General features: G+C 57.7%; 1 protein-coding gene across 7 annotated transcripts in view; it reads right to left on the reverse strand.

The window, feature by feature from the left end:
• Positions 1-4,115: 4,115 nt before the first annotated feature.
• EPHA10 (EPH receptor A10) overlaps positions 4,116-18,943 on the reverse strand; it is a 38,892-nt gene continuing 24,064 nt past the window's right edge. Inside the window, exons 7-17 of one of the 7 annotated variants that reach the window (XM_042996625.1) lie at positions 18,045-18,123; positions 14,350-14,458; positions 10,839-10,900; positions 10,596-10,721; positions 9,347-9,532; positions 8,844-8,905; positions 8,414-8,632; positions 7,964-8,113; positions 7,578-7,771; positions 6,736-6,891; positions 4,116-6,575 (exon numbers count right to left, since the gene is read on the reverse strand). In XM_042996625.1, coding sequence (XP_042852559.1) covers positions 6,461-6,575; positions 6,736-6,891; positions 7,578-7,771; positions 7,964-8,113; positions 8,414-8,632; positions 8,844-8,905; positions 9,347-9,532; positions 10,596-10,721; positions 10,839-10,900; positions 14,350-14,458; positions 18,045-18,123 — 1,458 coding nt within the window. In that variant the 3' untranslated portion in view covers positions 4,116-6,460. Of the gene's footprint in view, positions 6,576-6,735; positions 6,892-7,577; positions 7,772-7,963; positions 8,114-8,413; positions 8,633-8,843; positions 8,906-9,346; positions 9,533-10,595; positions 10,722-10,838; positions 10,901-14,349; positions 14,459-17,042; positions 17,572-18,044; positions 18,217-18,943 lie in introns of those variants that run through there. The other 6 variants (XM_042996624.1, XM_042996623.1, XR_006221253.1 and 3 more) reach the window with 6 other exon arrangements.

Raw genomic sequence — 18,943 nt, forward strand, 5'->3', positions numbered from 1 at the left:
ATGTATCACAGGGCTGGGATGTTGCAAAGGAAATTTAAATTGAAAAAAAAAAAAAAAAAAAAATTTAAATCCTACTGCCAGTCCGCAAACCAGGGTTCACAGACACAATTTCATTGGATTTTGTTTTTTCAAGTTAGTCACTAACAATTTTAAAAATGGTGAGATTTCACAAAAATGATTGCTAGCCTCCAAAAAATAAGATCTGGCAACACGGCCAGCTGGAGCTGAGAGCAGCTTTCCTTAGAGAATCCTCTCCATTCAAAGCAACCCCGGCCGGATTACTGCCCTTTGTTACAGACCTCGCCCCGGTAGCTGACTCAGTACCCGCCGCTGTGGGTATCAAGCAGATACAAGCGGAGCTGCTCTGGGTCCTCCCCTTCACCAGGGCACTGAGGCAGCTGCCAAGAGCCCTAGAGATCCAGTAGGCACTAGGTTCATTCTTTGCCCTGCAGGTCTCCTGAGCTTTCCAGAAGCCCTATTTTGGGGCTTCCTATTAAAAGAATTCCAAACTTACCACCTCCTATGAAGAGCTAGTTCTTGGGGTATGAATGGGTAGGACATCACCTAAGCAACTGTTATTCATGGTATCAGACACACTTTTTAGCTCAAAGGAACTAATGGGTTTGCCTGCAATGGAGAACAAAGGTACGTCTTAGCACCTACACGTGTACGAGCTCTGCTGAGTTCCTAATTTTACACATTGACAGTTGTTGACCCACACCTCCAGTTCAGGATGACACATGTGCTGAAGGTTTTAACGGTAGATCATTCATGAGGCTTCAGAAATGGGAGGTGCCGGGAGAGACTTCATTAGAACTGGGGCCCACATCGGGCTCTCCACTTAATGGGAGCCTGGAATCCAATTTGGCAAAAAGGTGCCTCCTCCCTTTACAAGATGAGGCATTCCCCCGGCCTTCTCTCTCCCCCACGTGCATTGCCTCACCTACTGAACAAGTCCCTTAGCCCCTCGCCTGCTCCCTGAGAGCTGTCACCTGCACTGCCTGCCTCTACACTTTGCCATCATCTAGCATTTTCTGACAGATGATGCACACGCTGGAGGACGTAACCTATCCTTGGCACCGGGGTGCCAGGAAGACCCCAGCTCCCCATCTGCAAATTTTCAGTGCCCACAATCACACGCCGCGTGCCACGATATGCTGAGAGCCATCGGGGTGGAAACAGGACACACCGAGGATACACCCCTTCAAAGAGTCACATGTCAACTGTGCTCACCATGCCCCGGCTGACTGTCGAGGACGAGTGTGGCGGGGAAGGGAGCGGATGGGGCCAGATGCAGTCTATCTGGGAAGGGGTGTGATGTAAGGTGTCTGCAACGGGGAAACAAATTTTGGGTTTCTGGTTTTTCTCAACTTCCACGAGCAGTCTCAGTCAAAACATATTCCTTGGAGCGAGGCTCGAGATACCCATCATTTGCCCACAAGATGCAGGTCAGCATCGAGGTCATCCGTGAACTGAAAGTTTCTGGCTCTTCTCTGCTGCCCAAGACCCCAGGGGCCCAGCTACTAAAATGGGCCCGGGAGGCACCCTGAGGAGACTAGCAAGGTTTTGCCTAGATACTGGCAGATGCTGGAGGGCTAGATGGTAAGGGTACCAAGAGATTTGAAGAGAGGGCATCATACAGTAAGGAGTTGTACTTGCGTCCTGAGCGGTGGGAAAGGGGCAATGGGATCCGCTAACCCAGTCGTGGTTAACACGGTTAATACGAGGTTAATATGGACGGTGAACATGCTACACGGTTTCCCCTGGGCCCTCCTGCACCTCCCTGGGGACTAGGTCAGGTGGAAGGTCCCTAGACTCCCACAACACCTAGGATTTATCCCTAATACTGTGTCTTTCGTGCTTTTTACTTAACCGACCCCCAAACCACCCCCCTCCCCCCCCCCGCCATTAGGCAGCGAGGTCTTCACATCCTCATGTCTGCGACAGGGTAGGTGCTGGGTTCGCTGAATGACCAAACAGCTTGTGAAACCACAGCAGCAGCCTTGCTGCCCAGAGATGCTCCTTACTGCCCATATACTGTACATCTACCCGTTGCCTTACACCTTCCTAAGAATGACATTTTGCGGGCACTTGCTGTGCGCCAGGCGCTGTGCTCAGTGTTGGTGGGGGTCCTCCACTCCTTGTCTCCACGCCTCTTACTGAGGCGGACCGCCAGCAGAGCAGCACTCCTGCTGTCCCCAACCTACCCACGAACTCCTCCCCCTCGGGGAGAAGTGACTTACCCAGTGGGATAACCGGCTTGAATCGGTGCCACCTGGCTTGTCCCGCAGGTCTGCGTGCTCACGAGCCGGGGGCACGCTGGTCTGCTCCCCGTCCTGTAGGAAGTTGGGTCGGGCAAAGGTGCCTGTGCAGAGGAGGCTCGTGGCTGCCTGGCTCAGCCCGGGACTAGGAGGGTCTAATTCAGGGAAAGGCCCTTGGCCCCGATACACCACCACTCATTTATCGAAGACGTACATTTTACACATTTTAACATCTCTGAAGTTGGGATGCATCTTCCAAGCAGATGGCATGATACAGTTGAATTGGCTGTGATGTTGCTTAGTGGTACATCTCACACTCAATGGCATCTTTGATTCGAAGGAACATGGTGAGCAACAGTCTCCAGTCAGCCTTATCAAGAAGCTGGTATCTTGCTGTCCGTCTGTCCCAGTGACTAGTGCTCAACTGGTTTTGAGCACAGGAAGGGAGGAAAGGGGTGTCACGTATTGCCATCCCCGCCACCCCAGCCCCGGCCCTGAGCACTTCCTGTGGCCTGACGAAGCAAATAAAGAAGACACCTTCTCCATGCTGTGACCATGGACATCCTGGCCCAGGGAGTGCAGAAGCACTAGCAAACCGGAAAGGGCAGGGGCTCACGTGTGTGTGTGTGTGTATGTGTGTGCGTGCGCGTGCACGCACGCGCTCAAGTGGCACTCCAGCACTCAGCCTGCATCCCCACTCCGCCCTAATCACTCTCTTATCCCACTCTCCTCCCTTTGCAGCACACCGCAAGAGATTCCCAAACCCCACTCCTCGATCCTCAAGTAAGGGTTGAATTATGTCCCCTCAAAATTCACATGTGGAAGTCCTAACCCCTGGTACCTGAGAAAGTGACTATTTGGAGACAGGGCCTTTCCAGAGGTCATCAACTTAAAATGGGGTCATTACGGTGGGCCAGCCCAGTACTTCTGAAAGGGGGGAAATCTGGACGTGGAAGGTGATGTGATGACACAGGGAGAAGCCGGCCGTCTGCCAGTCAAGCAGAGAGGCCTGGAACAGATCCTTCCCTAAGTCCTCGGGAAGAGCCAACCAAGCCTGCCGACACCTTGACCTCCGACTTCTAGACGCCAGAACTGTAGGCGAGGAGCTCTGTCCTGCAAGCCCCCTCTTGGGGTAGGTTACGCAGCCTCCGGGGAACATCCCCCCACCCCAGCCGCTCCCCCACCTTCTGCTCGCGAGACTTCTCCGTATTTCACACCCACACTCACTGCTCCTTCGCCTCGATGGCTGACTCCTTCCTGGCTTCTCCCCATTTCTCCCCTCAGGCTCTGTCTCCTGCTCTTCCTCATCAGACTTGGGCAGTGTCACACTTGCTCCAGAGCTCCCTCTCCTCCCAGTGCTCAAGGAGCCTCCTCACGGAGGCATCAACTTCGCCCCACCCGGGCCTCAAAGCTCCGTCTCTAGCCCGCGTCTGTGCCAAGTTCCAGACCCAGCACCCACGATCTCCAGGAGGGGCATCTCCACCCGCACCTCCCGCAAGACCTCAAACACATCTAAAATCTAGTGTGTCGTTTCCCGCCTTCCCCGCACACACCTTACCCGACCTGCTCCCCTCCCCGTGACTGTCTAGCTCAGAAAATGGCACCATCACCTGAGTGTTGCCTGGTGGGCGGGGGTGGGGGGAGGGTGGGGAGGGGTGGAAGCCTTCTTTGGTTTGCTACTTCTGAGACCAGGCTGCCCTCGCTAGACCGGGAAGCCTTCCATGGCAGGAGTCATTCAATTAATCTCACAGACCTCAGACACACACTCTGGAGACACCCCACGGGGAGTTGGGGGAGTGTGGAAACCTTCCCCACATAAGCTCTTAACAGTTAAGCAACTGTCACTGAAAGAGGTACCATATCACAGACAAGTTTTTATTATTTTGTCCTGCATATAGAACCCAGGAAATATAAAAACATCTCCGGAATTAGTCAAAGGAACTGCATCCCCAGCCAGCCCCTGCCCTCCCTGGATGGGCTCAGATGGGGGAGCCGGAGGGTTGCAGGCCACTTCCCTCTGTCCAGTGAATAAATTCCATACAAAAATAGATCTGTAAGGGCTCCCAGAGAGCCATCGGCCTGCATCTGCACAGGGCAGAGGCCTGGGAGCCCTCAGGATTACGGGACCTCGCTCCTCGGTGGAGGGGAGGTCTACCCTGGACACCGAAGTCCTGTCACCACACCCAGAGGGCCCTTCTGCAGAACAGCTAGGGGATGGGGAGGGGCCTGGGACCTTCAGAGCGTGATTGATGTAGCTAGAGATGGGGATGAGGCACCCTCCACCCAAGAAGGGACACTGGTCCTTTCCAAGCTTGGGTGGGGGGAGGGGCGAGCCTGGAGGGCACCTGGCAAGGGGCCAGACCCTCCAGCCCCGTCAAAGGTAGAAGCAGGATCTCAAGCTCCCCCCCCCGCCGGCCGCCACCCCACCACCGCTATACCCTCAAAGTCACTGACTGGGGCAGTGCTTAGGAGGTGGGGGCGGAGGGAGGGGCTCCAAGGAGAGAAGAGCAGCTTCTGGCAGGGTGAGGCCAAAGGCACTGCTGTGAGGCACCGTCCCCCACCATGGGCGCTCCCCAAAAATGCGCTGCATCTTCCAGCCTCCAGACTCCTCCTCATGCTGGCCCCTCTGCTTGGATGCCTCTTGTCCTAGGCCCTCCGCCTTGGCCTGTGCAAAACTCCACCCACGCTAAGGAAAGACAGCCCCCACACCCACCTTCCAGGCCTTATGCATCTGCTCTCAGCCAAGAAGCCCTTCCAGACACACCTCCGTGTACACAAATCATGAGTGTCCATCTGCCCTCTGGCCCAACGGCCCACAGACCCCGAGGTCTCCCGTGGGGCCTGGGGTATTTTTGGAAGGTGCATCTGTAGTACTTCTCGATGCCCGAGCTCATCTCCCCACTTAAGCTGAGCCCTCCAAGGGCCAGGCCAGCTCTGTGTCTCATTCACACCCTCCTCCTTCCCACCCATCTCACCCCACATACAGCCAAACCCAGAGTAGGCATATGCCAGGGATGTCCTGGACAAACTCAGCCCCTGGGACCCTGTCCAGATCCAGCTGCCTTCCTGCCATCCTGTGAAAGCCCTGGCCTCACGATCACCACTGCCTCTGGCAAGCCCTTCTGGATAAGGAACTCAGGAGTTAGCTCAGTGTGGCCACTCCTGCCAGAGGGAGAAGGCGCTCTCCCACGGGAGGCTGAGTGGTGGCCAGGAGACAGAATTTGCAAGAAGGGGTCACCTCAGAGCACCCCTGGGCTACCTTGGGGGGAGAGTGTTGGTGTCACAAGATAGGACCAAGGACCCTCTCTCCAGAGCCAACCTCATCCCTAGACTGGGAGCTGGGGGCATGGGTTCTAACTCCAGCCCTGGCCCTGACTCCTCAACAGGCCTCGGTTTTTCCTATCTGCACAGTGAGGCTCAGAGCCTGTCAGAGAGAGAAAGTCCACCTCTGAGGCTGAAAAGCAAAGTTCACGGGTCCTCTGAAGAGAAGATGTCTCCCCTCATGCTCTCTGCAGATGTCCAACCAGTGAATGTATAAAAGGAATGCAAAGGGGAGGCCACGATGGGTCTCAGGGGAGCACCAGGACCTTGATGGCCTAGTCAGGACCCTCACCCTCACCCTGAACTGTCAGCCCAAGGGCAGGGGAAGCAGAAATCAGCTCCTGAGTCTAGGGCCCTTGGGGTCCAGCCCCTGAGTTCAGCACCACCTCTGCTGCCTGAGCCTCAGGACCAGTGTGCAGACAGGGCCGAGCCCAAGCACAGGCCCTTCAGGACGGGCTACGGGCAGTTGGGGTCCTCGCTAGGTCTCACGGAAGCCCATTAGGGGCCCGTGCTGCCAACCGGCCAATGGGTCTGTGGGGCAAAGGGGCACCCACTGGGGTAGGCCCCAGGCCCCAGTGGGTGTGGAAGACAGAAAAACATGAACCAGGTGATTTAAAGCTACATTTCCCCTCCCCGCCCTGACCACCTTGGTCTCTGGGACCAAATCTCAGGGGTTCTCCCCAGGGATTTAAACCCTTTGGCCCCGGGGACAGAGTCAGCAGCCAAGGTGTCCAGACTGGGGAAATGGGAAGGGTAGGCAGAGGAATGGGGGGGACCGCGGTCCCGAACAAGCTCTGGGCCCGAGTGCAGGGAGAGCATGCTCACTTCCACACCCGTGGAGCGCAGCTGGCCAGGGTCCTTGGCAGGGCTGGGGCCGCTCACACCTGCACCCCCTGGCCTTGCATCTGGAGCACTCGCGCCCGCAGCGCACTGATCCCGCTGAGGAGGGCCTCCCGGTGTTCGGCCGAAGAGATGCCCAGGCTCACCAGGTCCCTGAAAGAAGGGCCGGTCAGACCCAGCAGGCTCGGCCCTGTTCCACTCTCCCTCCCTCTGTGTGGACAGGGGAAGGGTCTGGAATTAGGACAGGCAGGGGGTGAGGGGGGGGGGGTCCCAGGTAGATAGGGGCAGGGCCCCCGGGGTTCCTCGGACTCACTGGGCGCCCATGGCAGCCACGGCCTCCAGGCTCCCAAAGCCACCTGCAGCAAAGCTGTCCTTGTAGCGGCCCAGGTCCAGGGCCTCCAGCCATGCGCCCACGGAGCCAAAGGTGGGAAAGGTGGAGAAGGCACGGTCTGCCAGGGGGGTGGGAGGCCTGGGAAGCAGAGGGGCTGTGGTCAGTTGACAGCAGGGATCTGGTGCCCAGACCTGGTCACTCTCCTGAGGAGAGGCCACCTGAGAGAGGACAGGAGACGGGGAAGGCGACCCAGCCCCAGGGCGGACGTGGCTGCATGGAGCATGAGGCACCCCCAGAGCAGGTGAGGGTTTCAAGATACCAGTCAGGTAGGTAGAGAGAGGATTGCACCTGAGCCAGCCAAAGGTACTGGGAGGATCTGGAACAGTCTGGGGGATAGGACACACCTCGGACGGTCTGGGAGGTGACCTATATTATATCGAGGCAACTAATACTCGTTTCGCTTATTCTATTTATTGGAACTACAAGCTTGTTAGAACTATTTCCACACACATTCACTCAGTCAGTGACCACTGTACTGGGATGTGTGAGGCAAAACCCAGGACAAGCAGAGTGACTGAGATGGATGAAAATGTACATGAGTCTGAGGCAGGCAGAGTATTAGCTCTATCTGGGGCAACTGGGTGAGCAGGCATAGCTGGACAGGTGGGGGAGGACGGGGTGGGGGGGGAGCAGGACAGGTGGGGCAGGTGGATGTGGGCCATGCAGGGAGGCCACTCACGGAGAGTGAGAGGTCGGCCGGCCGGATCTGGCGTGGTTGGGGATAGGCGGGAATGTGCCTGTGACAAACAAGGCATCGGCTGTACCTGGGAGAAGTGGTCGCGGCACACTTTGGGGGTTCTGGGTCCTGCGCCATCTTGCTCAGGATGCTGTGGATCTGGGAGAACCTGGGTCGCTCGCCTGGGTCCTTCTGCCAGCAGTCAAGCATCAGTCGATGGAGGGGGGAGGGGCAGTTCCTGGGGGGTGGCAGCCGGAAGCCATCCTCCACTGCCTTGATCACCTGGGCCACGAAGGTGAGGGGCAGACAGGAAGCTTTAAGTCCCTCCAACGCATGTACACGTCCCATCCCGAGGAAGACTCAGGCAGTGGCCAGGCAAGACCAGAAGCAAGCAGACAGTGAAGTGGGGTCTCAGGCTAGGAGGTCAAGGGTCACTGGGCAGGGGTCAGGAAGTTGGGGCCTGAGGTCACTCACGTCTTGGCCAGACATGTCCCAGTAGGGCCGCTCCCCAAAGGCCATCACCTCCCACATGACGACACCAAAGCTCCACACATCACTGGCAGAGCTGAAGTGTCCAAACTGAAGCGTCTCAGGGGCAGCCCACAGTGCCGGGCTCCGGCCGCTCTGTGGACGGACAAGCACGTCAGGGGCAGGAAGGGACCGGCCCAAGTACACCCGGGGCTCCCCGCCCCACACAGCCCCAGATCCAGCCCCACCTGCCATCCTCTCAGCTGCACGTCTGGGGAAGGCACATAAGCTGACCAGAAAATGAGGCCCACGCTGGCCTTTACTCGGGACCAACTGGGGGCAGGGACGGGATTGCAGGCAGCGGCCCCGACACAGCCAGGAAGAGGGGAGAAGTGGGTGAGGGGGACTCTGGTGCAGTCTGATGGGCAGGTCTGTCTGGGAGACGGGAATCCTCACCATGGTGGTGTAGACGGCCTCCGCTCGGTCCCGGGGCCCCCGCCCAAAGCCAGAGATCTTGCAGATAAGGCCACTGCTGACCAGCACACGGCGGGCCGCCAGGCCCCGGTGAACGTAGCCCATTTCCGACAGGTACTTCATGGCTGACGCCAGCCCGGGCAGCAGCCCCATCAGCTGCCCGGCCACCAGCTGGCCTTCATGCCGCTGTGGGAGGAAGTGCTACACACTCAGTTCCCTGGTGCTGTGTGACCTCAGGGAAGTCACCTGGCCCTCTCTGGGTTTGCCCTGTGACCCACCAGGCCAGCCTGGCCAGTGGGCACCTTTTTAGGGAATGATGCCAAGTGCAAGTCCCACCAAAGAGAAAAGTGAGGGACGAAGAATAACATGGCTATCAGTACCCTCCCCCACCCCAGCGACCCAGGCCACTCACCCTCAGGAAGCCGTCGAGGGCCCCATGGCTCATGTACTCGGTGACGATCATCAAGGTGCTTCCTGTGCCCAGGGAAGGGGAACACACCCACTGAGCTGCCTGCTCCCCTCTGCCTGCACACGTGCTCCCCCACCTGGGCCCCAGCCCGGGGCCAAGACGGCCAGAAACAAGTTTCCCCAGTCGTGCCACCCTCCTGTGGGGCCCAGGATCCTCTATGCCAAAGAACAGAAGAGGAGACCTCCATAGGAGGACCACGGTCAGGAGCTGCAATAAGTTTGCTAAGAAAGATCACCCAAGGTCCAGGCGATCCACCCCACAGAGTCACTGCAGGTCAGAAAGGCCTTTCAGGGTCGGAAGGGCCCCCCTGAGTCAGTGAAAGCAAGCTGAGGCCTTCTCTCCATCCTGGGCGGCCTAGGAAGGGCCTAGGCCTTCAATGGCTGAAGGAAGGGCACCCCACCTCCACCCCGTGTCCACCCCCATACTTGCGGAGCACAGGGCCTTACCTCGGGTGACGACACCCTCCAGCCGCACGACGTGGCCATGGTCGAACTGGCCCAGGGTGAGGGCCTCGGCCAGGAAGCTGAGCCTCTGAGAGTCAGAGCAGCCGTCCCTCAGCGTGTGCACAGCCACGGGGAGCTCCTGGCGGCCAGGGAGCTGCAGACAGCCGAAGGACAGCTCCCCGAACCGCCCTGTGAGGAAACAGCACCTCAGACAGTCCCCCGGAGGTCATCCGCCCCCGGCCAACCCAGGCAGGGTGAGCTGAGGCGAAAGCAACTTTTGGATCACAGGCTCTTCTTGACCTGGGACTCAGAGCTCCCGAGTTCAAATCATGTAAACCGAGTACCAGCAATGTGACGTGGGCTTCCTCTCTTTCCTCTCTGGGCCTCGATTTTCTTCCCTGTGAAATGGGGGTTCCTCCCAGCCCGCCTCAGCAGGAGATTTCAAAGACTCACAGAGAGGATACTGCACATGCAAGCGTATCAAAGGCTATTAAAGCCCAGGGTGACCCAGGAAGGGTGACGATGACATCTCCTCTGCCACACTACCCCTTTCTGGCTTCTATCCAGTGGGTCTGGCAACAGTGTCGGGGACAGTGTCTGGCTCCTGGTAAAAGTGGCTGCCTTCTCTGAGCCCAGGGGCTGAGGGTTTGCAGATGGGAAGGAAGGAGGCCAGGAGACTGAACAGCAGAGAGCAAAACACCTGCTATGAGCCAGGCCGGGGTGCTGAGGGCTGCAGAGTCCCCACCTCGGCTCTGCATGAGGCAGCTACTGCACCCATTTTACAGACAAGAAACAGGTTTGGAGCAGAAAGGGCACGCGCCCCTGGTCACACAACTGGGCAGAGGTAGAGCCAGGACAAAAACTGAGGTTTGGTTGTCTGGTCCCAAGTTTGCAATGGCCCCTCCCCACTGCCCCATGAAGGCCCAGGACTAAACCTCTGCCAGTGGCAGTCTGCAGAGGCCAGCTGGAAAAGGGCAGGAGCGGGGAGGTCTCAGTGACCTTGGGGACAGGGAGGGTAGGAAGGCAGGGTCACGGACTCCTCTGCCATCCCCTTCCCTGGAACCTGGTGGGCGGAGGTCCCGTTTGGTGTGGAGCTGGGGCCTCCTGGCCAGGTGGGGACTGGGGTGAAGGCAGGGCTTCCAGAAATGGGGGAGGGCCTCGGGGCAGAGGCGGGCTTGCAGGATGGAGGTGGGATGGAGTAGAAGGGGGGGGGTTCTTGAGCTGTACAAGGGTCCCTGGAAGCCCAGCTTGCCTGCTCCAAGGCTTCTCTCCAGTGTGACAGTTTTTGCATCCAGCTCCTTGGCAAACAGATGAACAGCCTGCAGCGGGTCCCCACAGCTCTGGGGGTCTAAGAACGTGCGGCGTGTCGGGACTTTGACTGCAATGCAGAGAGAGACAGAGGTGGGCCCGAGGAAGGGGGCCCGTGGCCGGGGCGGGAGCAGTTACGCAAGCACAGCAAGGAAGAGGGCTAAGGAGGGGCCAGGCAACAACTCACAGTGGAAGTACAGCTCCTCCTCGTCGTGGGCATCCTGACCTCCTTTGCCATAGGGGCAGGGCCTGCGGAGGTGCAGAGTCCTTCTCTGAGCTGGGCAGCATCCCCTTCCCATCTCACCAGCGCCCAGGGTGGCAGCTCCTTATCCCTTCCAAACCACAAGATCTGTGCCCCAGATCTTGCTTGTCCTGCTTTGAAAGCAGTCAACCTATAACCCTAGCCCCAGACCTAACCCCTCATCCTAATTATTCCTAATTATTTTCGCTCTGAGACACAATGCACGTTCTTGCAATTCCAGAGGCACCCAAAACCATACCCCCGACTTTGAACCCAAGCTGCCTGCCTGCCTACCGGTGAGCAATTCAGGTGGCCCTTGCACTCAGGGGGGCCTTGGTCTAGCCAGGGAAACAAGCACTGAGCATCAGTCACAAGCCCGCTCACAGGTACCAGCAGGGGAGAAGGGCACAACGTTGTGAGAACACACGGCGGAGGGACCTGACCCCCTAGACCATCAAAGGCGGCTTCCTGCAGAGGCAGTCATGGACCAAAGTACGGCATCACCATCAAAAGCACCACAGACTGGCGTTTGGGGCCCCTGAGGCAGGGCCTTGCTGGCCCAGAGGAGAGCCCCCGGGGTGCCGAGGTGTCATGACTCAATCTGTATTTTAGAAATATCATCCTGGCTGCAGCTGTGGCCCCGCAGGAGCTGGCTGTGGCTCAGGCTACAGGGTGAGTGTGGACACAGAGAACAAAAAGCAAGAGGACACAAGTGACGTTTAGGTGACAGGGGCACAGGGCTCAGGGACTGCTAGAAGGCAGAAAGGGGGAGAGAGAAGGGAGGAATGACTCTTGGTGTTCTGGTTTGCCCACCTGTTCATGGTGGTGCCGTTTACCAGGACGGGGTGGCAAAGGGCTCGTGCTGAGCCGGTAGGGTCTGCTGAGCCTACAGAGTAGGCAGGGAGGGGTGAGGAGTAAGGAGTTAGAAAGGAGTGTGGGGGGTTTGGAGGAGGGGTCTGCTCTGGAGATACAAGTTTGGGAGCTGGGGGCATTGTCCAGGAAGACGACAGAGCCTGGGAAGGGGGACTGTGAACGAGTCTGAGGACCCCAACACTGAGAGATCGGGTAGAGAGGAAAGGAGCCATGGAGGACACCACAAAAGAACCACCAGAGAAGCCAAAGGGAAACAGAAAGGAAATCAGGGGTGACACTGTCACAGGAACGAAGGAAAGAGAAAGTGGAGCAGAGGAGAGAGACGGCGTGAAGGCTCCAAGGAAGGGCGGTTAGGGAGACTGGAGAGAGAAGATCACCCTTCTGTACGGATGGGAAAGGGGGAAAAGGCTGCCATTTAGGATAAAATGGTCACGATGGTGGTCAGTAGTCCAGGCTCTGGAACCTCATGCGCAGACTGGCTTCCCAGCCCCTCCACTTGGTAGCTGCGGGACAGGGAGGCTGGGATTTCTCTTTAATAAAATCGGGATCAAGACAACCCTACCTGATACAGCACTGTTGCACAGAGCTTGCTAAGCAGTCAATAAATGTCAGCTGTTATGTGGGGCGGGGGGGGGGGGGGGCACTAGAAATAGTATGGTTTCCTGCGATGGCGAGAAGGGGTGGGGTTCGGATCACAGTGGGAAGGAGCAGGAGGAAGGCACCTCGTCTAGAGCAAAGGGAGGGGGCGGGTGGGTGCAGAGACAGGTAGGTGTGCAGACTTGGGGGTGAGGAGCTGGGGGGCGGCAATGATGCAGTGAAGGAGCAGGTGCAACCAATGCGGCCGAGGGGGCAAGCTACAAGGACAGGGCACCTGCGGGGCACACGTGCAAGAGCTGGACTCCGTATCTGAGGCGATGGCCAGGTCCATGGCAGCATCTGGGAGAGGGACGTAGAGGTGGAACAGAAGAAAAGGTCCTTGGGAATGAGGAAGTTCAAGAACCAATAAGCCAAGGGCTGTCCGTTATAAGTCCCAATAAGCCACCAGTCATCCAATAGCTACTGAAGTCTCCTAGAGTGGGGACCTGCTTCCATGAATGAAGGGATCATCCAGGAGAGGTGGGTGGAATGGAAGGGGGCAAGACTGAGTGGATGGAGGAGTCGTAGAGAAATCCAGAAGCTTCCACTGGACAACACCCTCTGGTGAGAAGGGGGATGGGCCAGGATGGAGCGGGGAGAGGAAGTGGAGGCGAGGAGACCGTGCACAGAGCAAGCACTGCAGACATCAGACACCAGCCTGCAGAGGTGGCTGGACGCGCCGGACAGGTGCCATGCCCATTGGCATGAGACCAGCAGGCTCTCCCCACCTCCACTTCAGTGCCATTGGATTTTGAGTGGGTTTTGAGACCGACCGTGGCTTACTCTGCCCACCCTAGTGCATCTGTCTCCAAGGTGCTCCTGGGCAGCTACTCCTGTCCTGCACAGTCCCTGCCTGGAGGGGTGCTCCTTATGCCCCTCTCTCTCTGCTCCTCCTCCCGTCTCCCTGAGCCTTTAAGCTCCCAGCCAGGACAAGAGGCTCTTGGCTCCTGGACATTCCAGCTTTTCCAACTGGTCCAATTTGGGCGTCTGAGCACTGGAAAGGGGCTCACTACTCCTGTCCTGCCTCCCTGACTGTCCTGGCCCAGGCAGAGCTGGCTCCCAGACCCACAGGTCAAGGCCCTCCCCTCCTCAGTCGCTTGCAGTGCCTCATTCAAGGCCACACAGACAGTGCCGGGTGAGTGCTCGCTGTCCCTTCAACCCCCAGGCAGTTCTGGGATGCTGAGATGTGCTGGGATGCGGCTCCCTGACCAGCCATCACTCTCCTCTGCTACCCCCGCTCCAGCCCATCACACGCAGACTTTCCAACCCTCAAGTCTGCCGACCTCAGCCCCAGCCTGGCACCTCTGCGTGCAGCAGTGTGGCCGTGGGGAGAAGGGGCAAATACACGCTGTGAGGTTTCTGCTGAATGCAAAAGGACTGGAATCTTCTCTGAACCAAACTCAAGCTCCACATCCTTTCTCCTCCTCCCACCCCCCTTCTCTGCCCACTCTCCTGCAAGCTTCCTTCTGCTGAGCGTTGGGGGGGGGGGGGTGGGTTCTGGTTTATGAGTTCCCCTCCCTGTCCTCCCCCCTCCCACACGCAATTTCTGCCTTTCTTCCCTTCGCCTGTGTTCGAGGGCCTCCGGATCTCTGGCGGGCAGGGGCTGGGGGGCCTCTGAGCGCCTCAGGAGAACCCTAATCACACTGGAGCAGCTGGCGCTTGATTCCATCCTCAGTGATGCCTTCTGACATTTAATGAGTTAAGGAGCTAAATCCCCTTCATCCCAGAGCGGCTGAGCTAGCTGCAATGCTGGCTGCTGCGGGAGCAGCGAGCGGGGGAGGGGCCGGGGCCCGTGCGAGCCAAGCCTGGATCTACACAGCAGTATGCTTGCGTGTGCAGATCTGCATGTGCGCAAATGCAGGTACAGACACAGGGGCCGTGAGCACATGTTAGTGCTCACAGGGACACGACCCACCAGGGGCCAGCCAGGCTGGGAGCGGCCACCTACCTCCTCCACATGGCCAGCACGCTCATCACAGAGCCCACGACGAGGAGGGCTGAGACGGTCACCACCGTGACGACGACCGCAGGGCTGTGGTCCCTGGACCCTGAGGCAGCTGGGGGTAAACCGCGAGGCTGAGGCAGGCAGAGGACCAGGCTCCTGGGGGGGCCCCAGTGCAGACTCCTGCCCACCCCCCACAGCACCTCTGCACTTGGCCCCAGCTCCCACAGCAGAGGGACCAAGGCAGCCCCACCAACCACACTGGCACCTGGAGCTTCCTCCTCTCTCAGGGCCGGGCACCTCCACGGCAGTCCAGTTCGGAGAGAGAGGACCAGGGGTCCAGACAGGCAGGGCTGCACCTCTCCTACTGCCTTTCCGAAGGGCACTGACTTAACATAGCTCTGCAGGGGGCACGGCCTCTCACCTGAGCTCCCTAGCCCCATCCAGACCATCCACCGACAATTGCAACGTGAGTTAACGTTTAATACACACTCCATTCAGGGCACCGTGTCACGTGCCTTAACTAAATGGTCCTGTTTCATTGTCACAACAAGCAGGTAAGGCGGTGGTGTCTCCATTTTATAGCTGAGGAAACTGACATTGAGAAAAGTTGTGTGATAGGCCCAAGGTGCCACGACTAATACATGGTGAGCCGGAGGTCTGAACCTGATTCCAAAAGCCTCCACTTTGAACTATGTCCCCAAGAGAGTGGCCTAAAGGACCCCAGGCTCTCAACTCCATCTATCCATCCATCCAACATGCGTGACAGGCTGGCGCCAGTACTGGGGAGACAGTGATGAATGAGCCAGAATCCCTGCCCTGGAGGAGTGTCCAGACCAGTGGGAGAGACAGAAACAAAAATCCTAACTGCAGAATGACAACAGAAACAGACTGCTGAGCAGAGGCATGCTCGTTTCTTCCTAAAAGCCAGTGAGGAAGGCTTCGCAGAAGAGACGTGACATCTGCTCTGGGCCTGGGAGATCGGAAAAGGTCTGGGTGGTGCTCAGACGCACATGCTGGGTCTGGAAAACGGCAAGCCATCCTGTGGGGCTGGGATACAGACCACAGAAGGCTGAGAGCGCCAAGATGTGAAGCTGGACAGCGGGAGGAAAATGGGAACTGGGGGAGGAGAGAGCACCCGGAGGGCCTGGGATGCCAGGCCAAGAAGTGGGAACTTCATCCTGAGGGTGACAGGGAGCCAGGGAGCAATGGACAGGGTTCCTGCCTGAGGGGGAAGGGCTGGAAGTATCTGCGGCCGGGAGCAGGGATGGACAGGAGGTGCGCGAGAGAGGTGCAGGTTTGGGGAAACTATCGAGAATGGGGGAGATGCTATGCAGCCCTGAAGACTCCACTGAGATGAGATGAGACGTGGGACACAGGACTTGCGCTGGCTCTGGGCTCCGGGAGGAGGAACACAAGTGCAGCACAGCGTCCGGGCAGTGAGGGCCAGCATAGCTGGGGAGCGTTTCCCCAGGGAGGATCTGTAGCGCCTGGGTGACATGGGGCCAGAAGGGGGGTGACAGCCTGGGATATGAGGTCGGAGCCCCAGGGCTGTTGGGAAGATGTCACAGTCAAGTGACAAGGGACAGAAAAGGGAGGGAGAGTTAGGGGCCAACAAGGCCATGGTCAAAGGGGGGATTTTAGAGCCCATGTTCCCAGAGGTGGGGACATGGCCTGGGGTCTGGTCAGCCCAGAGGTGGGCGGAGTTGCCAAGAACTATGTGGAATGAGGTATCTGGGTGGACATGGAAATGGAGACAGGGCAGTTGTGGAAGGTGGCCTCTGAGATGTCCCCGCTGGATTCTCTACCTCCTGGTATTACTTAGTCCCCTTGAGTATGGGTTTGACATAGTGACTTGTTTCTAACAAACAATGCAGCCAAAGTGATGGGATGTCACCTCCAAGATGAGGTGACAAGAGACTGCAGCTTGTCTCGGGCACCCTCTCTCTGTGTCACTGTCTCAGGAAGAATCTAGGTGCTGTGTTATGCAGAGCCCTAGGGAGAAGCCCAAGAGGCAGAGAACCACGTGCCCCCAGCGAACAGCCAGTGAGAACCTGAGTTGGGAGGCAGATTCTCTCCCCATTAGGCCTTGAGATGACCGCAGCCACGAGGGACCCTGAGCCAGCGGCACCTAGCTAAGCCGCACCCAGATGCCTGGCCCACAAAAACCACGAGAGAATAAATGTCTGCCGTTCGCGGCTACTCGCTTGGGGGTAATTTGTCACGCGGCAATGGATAACTGATACAGTGCTGAAGCACCGTCCCTCATTGTGCTCCTGAGCTGGGATCACAGCTCACTGGAAGAAGTGCTCTGCAGACTGGGAAGCCCATTCCCGCAGAACCAGGACCACAGCAAAGGGGGCTGGGGGTCCGAGCAGTGTCTACTCACTGAGAAGCACCAAATGAATGGAAACCCTCAGCCCTTTTCAGCGACCAGCCAGCCCCCAGCTCCTGCCCCCACCACGCCCACTCCAGCCCAGCCCGTGAGCCTTTGTTCAGGTGGATTCTTCTACCCGAAATGCCTCCCCTGCGCGTCTTGGCATTCAAATGCTCCCTAGCCTTCAAGACAGAGCTCTAATCTCCTCTCGCCAGCACCTGGCCGAGGTCTGGCACAGACAGGCATTCAAGCAAGAAGTACCGTCTCTTTTCCCAGAAGCCTGACTCCCTCTACATTTTATCTCCACCTCCCTTTGGGCTCAGAGCTCTTCCTATCTTGGATTAGACTCGTGTAGCAGGTTGGAAAGAATTATTATCTTGACAGCTGGTGTCAGAATGCCTCTTAGGGGGAACCGCCTTTGTCCAGGAAAATACTTTCATGAACTGCTCGGGGTAGATAGAGGTGAGATCCTGAGGGTGGGGTTAGCAGCTGGCAAAACCACCAAAGCCAGAGCTAAGCTGCTCATCGCTCACCATGAAAGGGAGTTTGGGGGTGGAGGGGGTGTGGGGAGAAGAGGAGCCAGGGGAGGGAGGTGAAGGGAGGAAGTGGGCAGCACAATACCACGGAGAAGCCGGCACAGTTTTAGAATCAGGGGATCTGATGTCTGATGTACAGCTTTTGTTTTGTTTTGTCTTGTTTTGTCTTGATGACAGCTTTATTGGAGGAATTAGTCATGTACCGCACAATTCCCCCATTGAATGGGTACAATTCTTGTTGTGTTTTGTTTATTGCTGCAGGGCAGCCCCTTTGGGGCCCCAGCCTTCACGGAAGCCTGCCTCTCGCTCCAGGGCCTGGTGGGGAAAGGAATGACATCCTGTGTGTGAGTCTGTATCACGGCAGAGGGAAAGCAGCAGAATGGGAAAGCATTTAGCCATCCGAGCAAGAAGTGACCATGAGACTGAAACTCCTCCCCAAAAAATAGTCAAGAATCTTGGAGAGGGCACAGCATGTTTCTACAAGACGTGAGAGGTCTTGAGAGGCTGGGAGACTCCAGCTGGAGACATGGGTTAGAGTTGCTCGTGAGCCCCTCCCCTATGGGCTCCCCCAGGACAGGCCTCCCCACCCCCAACTTATTCATGTCACTGAATAGGCCCCAGTCAGCGGATTCCAAGTTCAGTAACTATTTAGGTTGTAATTGAGCGGTTCTGCGGGCTCCCTTAATTGCACAGAGGACCACCCCCTCCCCAGTCTGTCCCCCTGCCCCAGCCCCATGCCTGAGTTTTCTCTGCCCGGAGCCCTTTCCACATACACACACGTCACTTACCCTCCCCTGGGGTCTGCACTTCAATGGAGGGATTGAAGCTCTGAGTCTCCCAGGAGGGCCCCGGGGAAGCCGCCCGGATCTGAAAGACGTAGCGGGTAGCCGGCTTCAGGTTGGTGACAGTGACCGCGGGTGCCCCTGTCTTCACCGTGGAGTAAGTCTGCTCACTCTGACCCTGAGGAAGGACCAAGAAGTGAGGCCTGGACCCAGGGCCAGACCCACGCTCCTTGGAGAATGACAGGGGAAAGGAGTGGGGAGGCGGAGAAGGGAGAAGAGCCCTCAGGTGAGCAGGGACCAGGCGGAAGAAGCTGACTCCGACAGTCTGGGGAGGGCTCCATCCATTTCTTCCACAGCTTCTCCAACCCCTCTCTCCACGCAAGTTCCCACCTGGGCTCAGTGGTACTTGTGGCGAAGAACAGTAAGAGAAACTTTAGAGAAGATGCTAGATCCTCCTTCTTGGGGATGGACATCAGGGCCTGGAAGTCCAGAGGGTGAGCAGGGCCTGATGTCACAGAGGAAAGAAGAAGAAACTGAACCCTGACACCTGCCCGGCCCTTGCCGGCTCACAAAGATTTTCCTCCTCTTTGTCATCTGGTTTTCACAATGTCCTGCAAGGCATGAATTCACAGATAAGGAATCGGGGGCAGAGGGGTAGACAGACTTGCCTGAGGCCCCACTGGACAGTGGGGACAGCAACAGCTGTCATGGAGTGAGGGTCAGCTTGCTGCCAGCTGCTATGCAGACTCTTTAGAGGCTTGACTACCTAAGTCCTCACAACAGTATTTCCATCTTTTATAGGTGACAGTCACATCAAGGAAGGGGCAGAACGACACCTTCTTGATTCCTTCAGGTCCCGTGCTTTATCTCTATATCATGCTGCCCCCAACATGTCTGAGAATGGG

Source organism: Panthera tigris, chromosome C1 (assembly GCF_018350195.1).
Source record: "Panthera tigris isolate Pti1 chromosome C1, P.tigris_Pti1_mat1.1, whole genome shotgun sequence".
Lineage (NCBI taxonomy): Eukaryota > Metazoa > Chordata > Mammalia > Carnivora > Felidae > Panthera > Panthera tigris.